Source organism: Lytechinus pictus, chromosome 10 (genome assembly GCF_037042905.1).
Source record: "Lytechinus pictus isolate F3 Inbred chromosome 10, Lp3.0, whole genome shotgun sequence".
NCBI lineage: Eukaryota > Metazoa > Echinodermata > Echinoidea > Temnopleuroida > Toxopneustidae > Lytechinus > Lytechinus pictus.
In genome coordinates, this window is record NC_087254.1 from 25,392,286 (window position 1) to 25,405,123 (window position 12,838).

Below are 12,838 nucleotides of genomic sequence, written 5' to 3' on the forward strand. Positions count from 1 at the left end.
GAATTTCATGCTAATTTTTCAGCAATGACACATTTTCTTCCAGAGTCATGTGGCACATATCTTTTAGTAAAGGCGACCGCACACCTTACGATTGGTCTGTGACCCGATTTCAGAATAAAATGTAGTAGAATTTGATGCTAATATTGAGACTTGGAATATTTTACTGTGTAATGTTCTAAGTCATTGTACGAATACCTCCAAATCTGTGACTATGTTATCCTTATTAGAATAAAAGCGAATTCAAATTTAATATCTAGTTGTAATGACGTCATAGCAGTCGTACGATTGGCTATACGATTTGAAACTAATTTGGCCTTTACTCCAAAATGAAGGCTTGCAATCTTTCAAAATGGTTATAATATTAGTATTCTTACGATTAATTTTAATTTCAAATAAAATGATGTTCCATTCACATTTTCAGAAAATGAGCAAAATGTGTTTTGTTCCAAAATCGGATTGCGAACAGTCTTAAGGTGTGCGGTGGCCTTTATACATACAAACATTTGGGTCATCATTTTATTGTATTCGGTTCAAATTCATTTTGAGATTTTGTGCCCAAATCTCTGGGTTCTAGTTGGCTTTTGATTCAAATCATGTATGAAGTATAGGATAATTGGGGAATTCATGAATGGTTTTATGAAAATGATAACAAAGTATACTGTTTGACAGAAATTATGATGAACTATGTATTGGACAACAATTAATGTAAAGCTGAGGGCAGCTAAGCCATGACAAGTTGCAATATCTCTCCATTAAAGGTAGATTTCACACCAACAAGAGAGAAAAATCATACAAAGAAGCAGAACTTTCAAATTTTATCAACATTTTCTAAAAAAGTAATACCATTTTGAAGTCGAAGTACCACTCTTTTCTTAACTTGCCACAGACATTCTATTCTTTCAACTCTGGTTCAGGTACACTGTTGTAGTGAGAAGAGACGCAAATAAATATGTATGTGATTATTGTTATTATTGAATTGTTAGAAATATCTTGAAACGGTGTTATATATCTGGAAATATTTGTGATTCTTGCTTAAACTGCCCCAAAGTAGTTGTATGTTAATTTGTTTATGACCTAGTCCTACTCTATTTTTTGTATGTTTGTACATAAATTAATCTTAGAAAACATAAATTTATCAATAAATATTTATCCATATATATTTTTCCATCTGAACTTTTTGTATTTTGTTCTGTTTTGCTTTTTGTTTTCTTTATTACAGGTGTCTGTGATTATGTTTTTCACTTAAATTGTTATGAATATGATGTTGATGATGATGATGTTGATAATTGTAATATTGAAATATCTTGGATGTGCCTTGATAAAAGTATGACAGATTTATCCAAAAGAGAATGTTAAGGATTCAAATGTGGTTAACATGAATCTAATATAGATATACATGAAGTTATATACATGTGGCTTTTTTCAAAAACCCCAAAACTACACACAGCATAGATTCTGGTAAGTTAACAAATCTCAGCTTGTAATTAGTTTTCAGTTCACCATGAAAAGTGCTAGATTAATCTCATGAAAATCTAGATCAAGAAAATTATTAAACGTATACTTCACACATTTGGGAATCCTTTAGTATAATATTTATACAATTTTATATCTGTCATTTACAACCATTATTAATATTACACTTGCCATTTTGAAATGCTTCTTCATACAACAAACACAATGATCTTCTTTCTTGCCTGCTTAAAAAAACTTAAGGAAATTGTTCTCTTCCAGGACATTCTACAATAATGACAATTACTTTAATGATAGTACTACATGTATTCGCAAAATGATTTTCATAGTGATTTATGATGATGACAAAGACAGTGATGATGATGATGATGGTGATGATGATAATAATAGTGATGAATAGTCATGATGATTCCAGTATTTATGCAATCCTAGTTTTGAAACAAGTTATTGAATAGTCGTAAATTAAGAAAGAGCTTTCCATTTATGTTTTTTGATTATATTGATTCAATAAAACACACACACAAAAAAAAAGAGCTTTCCATTCTAATTGCTTTAAGGAATAAAAGCGTTAAGCTAGATCTATGTCGACAAATAAATATGATAAGGGTTTGAAGGGACTTTGTGGAATAGAGTAATGATAACATCAACTCGAGAGAGAATCCTCACTGATTATCTTATTTAGATCCAGGCAAGCGCCAGCGAAAGCGCGAGTGACTGACCGGCCTGGCCGCGCCGGCCTAGCGCTAGCAGCCAGCTTTTTGTAGCTAGCGTGATACGTACGGGATCTGTATGAGGCGCCGAATGTACCAATATTATATAGAACAATTATTTGTTATATAATCATTATTTATTAAATAATAACTATTATTTATACATAATTTACATTTTATTTGTAAATAACTACTATTATATAAAATATCATTTCTAATTATTTATATATAATTCCAAGTAATACTTCATTATTTGTAAATAATAATAGTTCGACATTCCATTATTTATAAATAATGATTATTTGTTTTTCATTATTTATAAATAATGATTATTTGTTTTTCATTATTTATAAATAATGATTATTTGTTTTTCATTATTTACAAATAATGATTATTTGTTTTTCATTATTTATAAATAATGATTATTTGTTTTTCATTATTTATAAATAATGATTATTTGTTTTTCATTATTTACAAATAATGATTATTTGTTTTTCATTATTTATAAATAATGATTATTTGTTTTTCATTATTTATAAATAATGATAATTGGTTTTTCATTATTTATAAATAATGATTATTTGTTTTTCATTATTTACAAATAATGATTATTTGTTTTTCATTATTTATAAATAATGATTATTTGTTTTTCATTATTTATAAATAATTTGTTGAGTTTTCCATTATTTATAAATAATGATTATTTGTTAAATAATGAAAACGTCTACTTCATTATTTATAAATAATTTTTTCGAGTGCACCATTATTCTCATTATTTATAAATAATCATTATTTAATGTTCGAGTTTTCCATTATTTATAAATAAAGATTATTTGTTAAATAATGAAATATCTACTTCATTATTTATAAATAATAATTTTGTTTCAATATCCCATTAATCATTATTTATAAACAATTTTTACAGTTTGCCATTATATACAAATAATCATTATTTATATACAAATAACCATTATTTATTAAATAATGCCATTATTTATTAAATAATGCCATTATTTATTAAATAATGGAAAACTCGCTATAACATGCAAATGTGGGACCGCCCATGATATGAATATTCATGATGCGATTTCCTTTTTCGTGATTTTTCTTCACAAATTTTTGTCCATTTCCTCTTCATAATGACATTTCTTGAAGCAATTTTCTAGGGATATGGTCTGATTGTAATATTCTTCATTTTCTATATAACTTCGTCTTCGTAGAAATATCAAAAAGTGTAATTTTATACGATTTTTCCTACAGTTCACAATCCCCATAGGCGCGCGTGTACGGTAGGGACAACCGGTGAATCGACGGAGTGCTCTTCATCGAAATACTACGTTGGTTGGTCCCCGGAAGTGGCGGGCGGAATTTAGCCCGAATCCTCGATGGAAGTCGATCAAGTGCATATGAGCTGAGAGAGTGAAATATCAGTGTACTTGTACAGGCCCTTCTACTTTTTATAAATATTTCTTGTTGCTTTTTTTGTTAAGTTAATTTTTCCTGGTGTAGAGATAAGTTTCAGTTCTAATAATGCACTTCAAATACATTTTGGAGTGTCTGTTTGAGGCGTTTGGGGCGATTTCACCCTGGCCCCAAAATGCTCGCAACGACAATACGGGGGCATGATGCTGACCCCTAAATTTTTAAAAACTTATTTTTCTATTGAAAATTATCACAAAATTCACCAAAAGTGTGCACGAAAGCCTTCGTATTTCACTTTTAAAACTCCAAAAAGTGCCCAAATGACAAGCTTGGTCGCTTCGCTGTGTCGTTTTCAACTTGAGAAAGTTTACGCGTCTGCTTCCCCCCCCCCCCCCCCCTCCTCCGAAAGAAATTATGTATACGGCCATGCTCTAAAGAGCCTGGCACATTGATTTATGTATACTTCATTTTCATTATTTTTATCTCATTATCATCATGGCCTTACGCATAATTTTTTCCGGGGGGGGGGGGGTGGGGGGAGCAGGACGCGCGTAAACTTTCTCATAAAAATCTTGAAAAAGCGAAGCGACCAAGCTTGTCATTTGAGCTTGGTCGCGTCGCTGTCTCGCTTTCAAGATTTTTTTGAGAAACTTTACGCGCGTCCTAGCTGCTCCCCCCCCCCCCCCCCCGGTAAAAATTCTGTGTAAGGCCATGATGATAATGTGATAAAAATAATGAAAATGAAAAGTACATATAAATCAATGTGCCATATGCTCTTTTGAGCATGGCCGTTCACAGAATTTATTTCGGGGGGTGGGGGCAGACGCGCGTAAACGTTCTCAAGTTGAAAGCGAGACAGCGAAGCGACCAAGCTTGTCATTTGGGCTTGGTCCCGTGGCTGTCTTGCTTTCAAGATTTTTTGGAGAAAGTTTACGCGCGTCATGCTCCGGCCCCGGCCCCCCTGGAAAAAATTCTGCGTAAGGCCATGTTGATAATGAGATAAAAATAATGAAAATGAAAGTATACATAAATCAATGTGCCAGGCTCTTTAGAGCATGGCCATATACATAATTTCTTTCGGAGGAGGGGGGGGGAAGCAGACGCGTAAACTTTCTCAAGTTGAAAGCGACACAGCGAAGCGACCAAGCTTGTCATTTGGGCACTTTTTGGAGTTTTAAAAGTGAAATACGAAGGCTTTCGTGCACACTTTTGGTGAATTTTGTGATAATTTTCAATAGAAAAATAAGTTTTTAAAAATTTAGGGGTCATCATGCCCCCGTATTGTCGTTGCGAGCATTTTGGGGCCAGGGTGAAATCGCCCCAAACGCCTCAAACAGACACTCCAAAATGTATTTGAAGTGCATTATTAGAACTGAAACTTATCTCTACACCAGGAAAAATTAACTTAACAAAAAAAGCAACAAGAAATATTTATAAAAAGTAGAAGGGCCTGTACAAGTACACTGATATTTCACTCTCTCAGCTCATATGCACTTGATCGACTTCCATCGAGGATTCGGGCTAAATTCCGCCCGCCACTTCCGGGGACCAACCAACGTAGTATTTCGATGAAGAGCACTCCGTCGATTCACCGGTTGTCCCTACCGTACACGCGCGCCTATGGGGATTGTGAACTGTAGGAAAAATCGTATAAAATTACACTTTTTGATATTTCTACGAAGACGAAGTTATATAGAAAATGAAGAATATTACAATCAGACCATATCCCTAGAAAATTGCTTCAAGAAATGTCATTATGAAGAGGAAATGGACAAAAATTTGTGAAGAAAAATCACGAAAAAGGAAATCGCATCATGAATATTCATATCATGGGCGGTCCCACATTTGCATGTTATAGCGAGTTTTCCATTATTTAATAAATAATGGCATTATTTAATAAATAATGGCATTATTTAATAAATAATGGTTATTTGTATATAAATAATGATTATTTGTATATAATGGCAAACTGTAAAAATTGTTTATAAATAATGATTAATGGGATATTGAAACAAAATTATTATTTATAAATAATGAAGTAGATATTTCATTATTTAACAAATAATCTTTATTTATAAATAATGGAAAACTCGAACATTAAATAATGATTATTTATAAATAATGAGAATAATGGTGCACTCGAAAAAATTATTTATAAATAATGAAGTAGACGTTTTCATTATTTAACAAATAATCATTATTTATAAATAATGGAAAACTCAACAAATTATTTATAAATAATGAAAAACAAATAATCATTATTTATAAATAATGAAAAACAAATAATCATTATTTGTAAATAATGAAAAACAAATAATCATTATTTATAAATAATGAAAAACCAATTATCATTATTTATAAATAATGAAAAACAAATAATCATTATTTATAAATAATGAAAAACAAATAATCATTATTTGTAAATAATGAAAAACAAATAATCATTATTTATAAATAATGAAAAACAAATAATCATTATTTATAAATAATGAAAAACAAATAATCATTATTTGTAAATAATGAAAAACAAATAATCATTATTTATAAATAATGAAAAACAAATAATCATTATTTATAAATAATGAAAAACAAATAATCATTATTTATAAATAATGGAATGTCGAACTATTATTATTTACAAATAATGAAGTATTACTTGGAATTATATATAAATAATTAGAAATGATATTTTATATAATAGTAGTTATTTACAAATAAAATGTAAATTATATATAAATAATAGTTATTATTTAATAAATAATGATTATATAACAAATAATTGTTCTATATAATATTGGTACATTCGGCGCCTCATAGATCTGATGCAGCGCTGAAGTTGAACATCATTTATATAAGGCCCGATTTAAATGGTGACCCCAGACCGTAAATGGACTGATGTTATATTCTAGGAGCAAGAAGGAGGAGGTGGCTGTGTAACTGTTAGTTCGTTGGTGGTTAAGTTGGCTAGAGTTTAGAGGTAAGTTGAAGTTGAGCTGACGGAGCTGACGACACAGTTACAGTCTGTTGTGGCACTAACGTTAACCCAGGGAGCTCCGGCTCGCGCAGCGGGCCCGCTGAGCTGCGCGGGCGCGGCCGGAGCTCCCTGGCCGGCCCTGGGTTATTATGGCACTAGCATTGCCTACAACTACAAGTTACGACTATACAGCTACATGAATATACCGTAGGATGGGGGGTGGGGTGTCCGGACCCCGGGGGGGGGGGGGCCACTTCCATTTGTAGCGTTGACACTCCATACAACAAGTAATCAGGATCGAGTCCAATGTTTGTGGGTTCTCATGTCTTTATTCAAAAAGATATTTGCCAGATATTAGATCGTTCACAACTGTGATGACTACCCCACGACGTCCATATTTGCCAGCCTCCTTCCAGCCTAATACAATAATCCATAGTCTTATCTCAAGACACTACATCTCCTCCCTTTCTAAGATCTAAACATCCACGAAGTGAAAACTTATTTTGAAGTTGTTCACAATGTCATATAGTATTCCAACCCAACTGTATATACATTTTTTTTTAAAGACAAACACTATTTTAACTTTGAACTAACTAAACACCTGTTTGTAAGCAAAGTGTTATCAACTACATATCAGTTTATGTACATCTATATACAAAATAATATCCAAGGCCTCTGTCATTAGAAACCTGTTTGCAACTGCGACCAATACCAAAACATAGTACAAGAGTCTAGGAATATGTTTTGAATGAAACGAATTTACTGCTTTTGTTTGAAGAATGTAATAGTGAATGAATAGTAATATCCAGTACTAATTTACTTTCACCTTAATGTAAATGTGTAAAAACTTCCAGGTTTTTTGAGTAATCATTGAAAATACTGTTTTTGCTCGTGAGTTTTGTTTAGAAACTCATACATATACCCATTTATAACTCAATTAACACTTAAATGACTGAAACATTTATGCTTCAACTTCATGTTTCTTTCAACAGAAGATTGTATGTATCTATTATAACATAATAAAACCTTTTTATGTCAAACTGTTACTTAGCAGTATAACATTACATAACCATACATAATTGTACACAGGTGATGAAGATACATACCCAAACTTCAACTCTTCAAAATTTGCAATTTCTCCTTTGTTTGATTTCTTTTGCTTGAATTGACAACTATAAAGCTAAACAAATCATGACAATGCATGAATCTGCATTAAAGACATTAACGGTATAACACAAAATCATCTAGCCTTTTGGGGCACCTTTTCTCTCGCACTGGCCTACTGATAGCTACAGAAGCATTACCTACTTCTTTGTCTTGTGTCATTTCTGTTGGTGTTTTTGAGTTGTCTTCATGTTCATCTTTCTCTGAATCAGGTCTGTTGTATTTTTGAATGTGCGTGCTGTTCCTTTTGTACCTTACCCCCTCTGAGGATTCTACCACTACACTGTTCCCACTTTTCTCTATCAGTTTGTACGGTTCTGTGTGGAATGGTGTACTAGTTTTGTCAATCTTTGTCTGTTTCAACAACACTTCTTCTCCCACATGAAATTCTCTCTCTTTTGCACCTCTCTTCTGGTCAATGTACACTTTATTCTTTTGCTTTCCTGTTGCATCCCTGTCTCTGACTTCTTCATCCAACCTCACTTTCTCTTCCATTTCAGGTAGTCTGGTTCTCAATTTACGCTGAAACATCATTTCCGCTGGTGTAACTCCAGTTACACTATGTGGTGTAGTGCGGTACGCGAACATGTACTGTCTGACCTCTCTTTTCCAGTCCTTTTTCTCAGCTTGTGCAATGCGAACTCTCTTCATGATTGACCTATTCTGCCTCTCAACTTCTCCGTTAGCTGCTGGATGTAGAGGCGTAACCTTCCTATGCTCTACTCCATTCTTGCAGAGAAATTCTTCGAACTTCTGGGAAATGAACTGAGGTCCATTGTCAGAAGTGATACTGATAGGGAGACCATGCTGTAAGAACATCTTCTCTAACGACTCAATGATCCTATCACTTGAGGTATCTTTCATGATATCAATCTCATAATAGCGACTATAATAGTCCACCACAACAAAGATATAATCCTTCGATGGCAACGGACCCAACAGATCAATAGCAACAGCTTGCCAAGGTCCCGTTGGCAATGGCGTAGGGCAAAGTGGCTCTGGAGAAGGCATCGCTGCTGTTATTTGGCATCCATGGCATGCCTTGACATAGCGTTCTACTTCCTTCTCCATCTGTGGCCACCAAACCTTTGTACGAAGCCTTTGCTTCGTCCCTACCACGCCTAAGTGACCTTGGTGTGCTAAAGCTACGCACTGCTTACGTAACTTCTTCGGAATGACAATCCTGGTTCCTCTGAGCAAGAGGTATCCTATGCAACTGAATTCATTCCTGAACGCAGCAAATGGAACCACTTCTTTTCCCCACTCATTGTTCTCCAAGCTTTCTCGGACCAACTTCAGTTCCTCATCGTCCTTGGAGGCTTCTTCAACTTCCCGAGTTGACAAAGCATTGGGTGTAGCTTCCTCTGCCAGCCATCTGACGTACATGTCTGCATCTCTTTGAAGACTAGAAATTCTAGATTCGTCACCCTGTGACATCACAGGTTGCCGCGACAAAATGTCAGCAATATTCTGTCTACCAGGCAAATACTTCACAGAGAACGTGTAAGACATCAACTTCGTAACCCAACGTTCAATCCTAGCGTTAGGTCGAGACTTCGGTCCATACAGAACTTCCAAAGGTTTGTGATCCGTTAACAGCTCAAAGTGTACTCCATACAGGTAGTTATGAAATTTCTGGCATGCCCAGACAACTCCAAGAGCCTCCTTCTCGGTAGTAGAATACCGTTTCTCAGCATCCGTGAGGGATCTACTTGCGTAACTGATGACTCGAGTTTCATTTTGATAGGTTTGCAACAACACGGCCCCAAGACCAACGTTACTGGCATCCGTCACCAACTGAGTATTGTCCCCATCAAGTCGGAAATAGCCTAATGCCTCTCCCTCAGTCAAGGCCATGGTCAACTGAGTGAAGCTCTCATCTTGTTCTGGTCCCCAAACAAAAGGCTCATTCTTCCTGACTAATCTGCGCAAAGGCTCAGCAATTGTTGCCAAGTTAGCAATGTATCTAGCAGAAAAGTTCACTAGCCCAAGAAAACTTCGAACCTCAGCAGACGTCTTCGGCTTTCCGGCATTCCTCAATGCGTCAACTCTGTCATGGGTTGGCTGGACTCCCTTAGCACTCAGAGTGTGACCCATGAAGGTAATCCTCTCCGACCCAAATGTACACTTTTCCTTATTCAAGGTCAAATTCTTCTCTCTCAGCCGTGACAATACCTGATGAAGCCTCAAATCATGCTCTTCTCTGGTGCGACCATACACGACTATATCATCTGAGATATTGGCCACGCCATCACAACCGCTCAGCACATGACTCATAACATTCTGATACTTCTCAGGAGCAGCATTGATGCCAAACATCAACCTCTTGTATCTATATAGCCCTTTATGTGTGACAAATGTAGTTATCTCACGTGACTGACTATCAAGCTCTATCTGGTGATACCCATATTTCAGATCTAACTTCGAAAAGACTGTACTACCATTCATCTGATAAAGAACCTCATCTACTGTAGGAATCGGGTGACGTTCCCTCTGGATTGCGCAATTCGCCTGCCGCATATCCACGCAGAGACGAATATCTCCATTTGGCTTGGGTACTACTATGACCGGACTCACCCACTCACTCGGGCTCTCTACTCTCTCAATAATATCAAGAGACTCTAACTCGTCTAACTTCTCACTCACTTTGTCTCTAAGACTGTAGGGAATACGATACATGTTCTGTGTCACAGGTTCTACTTCTGTATCTATGTGTAGGTGCAGCTTGTATTCCTTCAACTTACCTATTCCCTCAAACAGGTTACCATAATTATCAAGTTCTACCATACCAACATTCTGACTTGGTATCTGAAATTTGAGAATACCCAGCTTTTCTGCTGTTTGCTTGCTAAGCAAACAATGACCTGTACCATCTAACACATAGAAGTTTGTGTCATGCACCTCCATACCTGTAACAGCGACATTAGCTACGAACTTCCCTTTTAACTTCAAGGGCACCTCTGAACCATAGGCATATAACTTTTGAGAGGTTAATTCCGATCTACATTCAACATTATTTTTTTTCATATTCTCCCATGTACCAGAATCAATGATATTCACCTCTGTCCCACTGTCAATAATCATATTCTTGACCACAACACCTCCAATGTTTACATCTACCTTTGCACATTTACTTGCATTGATACTATTGACATAAAATGCATAAACATCATCAGAATCTTCCTCATTCCTTGACCTACCAGTATTGTTACATGTACCATGATTACAGGAACACTGTTTCTTTTCAACATTACGAATGTGTCCTTTAGATTTCTTTGATTTCTTCTTGAAATGTCCAGTTTTCCCATCATTCTTCCTTCTATCTTGTGCTTCCGTATCTGCAACTGACTTACAGCAAATAGCGAAATGTCCAGTTTTACCACATTTATTGCATTGCTGTTTCCTCGCTGGGCAATTGTCGTCTTTCGCGAAGTGTCCTGTTTTCCCGCATCGGTAACATGACTTCCCCGTCTTACTCGATGGACGATCACTTGCAGCATGTCGCGCCCGACCTAGACCTCCAGCCTGAACAGCCCGGACCTCAGCTGATGCTCTACTGGTACTGCGATCCATCATGTGTTGGCTTTGCGTCTGGGTTGCTTCAAATGTAGATGCAATCACTCTTAACTCTCGTAGAGATAAACCAGCACCTCTCTCCAATAATTTTGTTCTGAGTTTATGTGAACTGCATTTTTCCACCACTTGATCCCTGATTTGTTCGTCCGAATCATGGAACTCGCACAACATTGCCTGCTGCCTCAACCTCACAACAAACTCATCTACAGTTTCATTGGCATCTTGCTTCAGTTGCCGAAAGCAATATCTCTCATAAGGCACATTCACCTGTCTCTTAAAATGATTATCAAGCGTTTTCTTTGTTTGCTCATACTCATCAGCTCCCTGTTGTAGTTCTAGCGTGAAGAAAATGTCTTGCACTGCTGGCCCTGCACTGTGCAACAACAGAGCCCTTTTTTGCCCCACATCAGTAATTCCTTTCCCCGCAACGTACAGCTCAAACCCACGGATCCATTTACGCCACTGCGTACTCGCTGCCGTCCCATGCGGGTCGAATTGCGACACTGGAGCAATTTCATGAGCCATACTCACAATCGACGTCTTTTCTGACCTGGCTTCCACTATCTCGTCGCCAAATGTAGCGTTGACACTCCATACAACAAGTAATCAGGATCGAGTCCAATGTTTGTGGGTTCTCATGTCTTTATTCAAAAAGATATTTGCCAGATATTAGATCGTTCACAACTGTGATGACTACCCCACGACGTCCATATTTGCCAGCCTCCTTCCAGCCTAATACAATAATCCATAGTCTTATCTCAAGACACTACACCATTCACGAGTGGATACCATGCGCGACCATGGGGTCTCGAAAAGCACCCTAAACACGTAATTTCCATATTCTGAAAATGCACCCCTTAACAAGTATTGGCGTGTGAAACCCCTACCCTTAACAAGTAATGGAAACAAAACGATACTCTTGGCAAATGTTCCCTGAAATGAACCCCTAAACAAGTACAGGAATGTTTTATTGTTACGGGTCCTTCGGTCGTCGGCTTTACTTTATTTGGTTTAGTACGACCCCACCTTCTACACCTCGCGCAAATCGGACTCTAAACACGTAGTGTTGGGGCAAAAAGGACATCCTTGAGTTGACATTTTAATTTTGTTTTATCATCCCGCAAATTCGACCCTAAACACGTAATTTTCCTAGCAAAATAGATACCCTTTTTTCATTATTTTTGTGTTTTTGACACCCTTATCACGTTACGTACGTAACGTGCCCTATCGTGAAAAAGACATCCTTTTTACGTGTTTTTTTGGTCGCGCATGGTATCCACTCGTCAATGTAAGTGGCCCCCCGACACTTAATATTTTTGAAGCCTTCTTTTTGTCTCACCTGCATAGCAGAGTGAGACTATAGGCGCCGCTTTTCCGACGGCGACGGCGGCGGCGGCGTCAACACCAAATCTTAACCTGAGGTTAAGTTTTTGAAATGACAGCATAACTTAGAAAGTATATGGACCTAGTTCATGAAACTTGGCCATAAGGTTAATCAAGTATTACTGAACATCCTGCCTGA

General features: G+C 36.3%; 2 protein-coding genes and 1 pseudogene across 2 annotated transcripts in view; 2 read left to right on the plus strand and 1 right to left on the minus strand.

The window, feature by feature from the left end:
- The window catches only part of LOC129270381 (nose resistant to fluoxetine protein 6-like), a 29,106-nt pseudogene extending 27,933 nt beyond the window's left edge, over positions 1–1,173 (plus strand).
- A 5,242-nt stretch (positions 1,174–6,415) lies between these two features.
- LOC129270382 (nose resistant to fluoxetine protein 6-like) overlaps positions 6,416–12,838 on the plus strand; it is a 35,363-nt gene continuing 28,940 nt past the window's right edge. The window contains exon 1 of the mRNA XM_064105662.1: positions 6,416–6,579. The gene's annotated coding sequence lies outside the window, so the exon portion shown is untranslated. The remainder of the gene's footprint in view (positions 6,580–12,838) is intronic.
- LOC129264098 (uncharacterized protein K02A2.6-like) lies at positions 7,798–11,841 on the minus strand. The gene has a single exon (XM_054901964.2). The coding sequence runs from the start codon at positions 11,839–11,841 to the stop codon at positions 7,798–7,800; it is 4,044 nt and encodes a 1,347-aa protein (XP_054757939.2).

Excerpts from the sequence above, each read along its gene's own strand:
- LOC129264098 (XM_054901964.2), bottom strand. The coding sequence starts at position 11,841 with ATGGCTCATGAAATTGCTCCAGTGTCGCAATTCGACCCGCATGGGACG.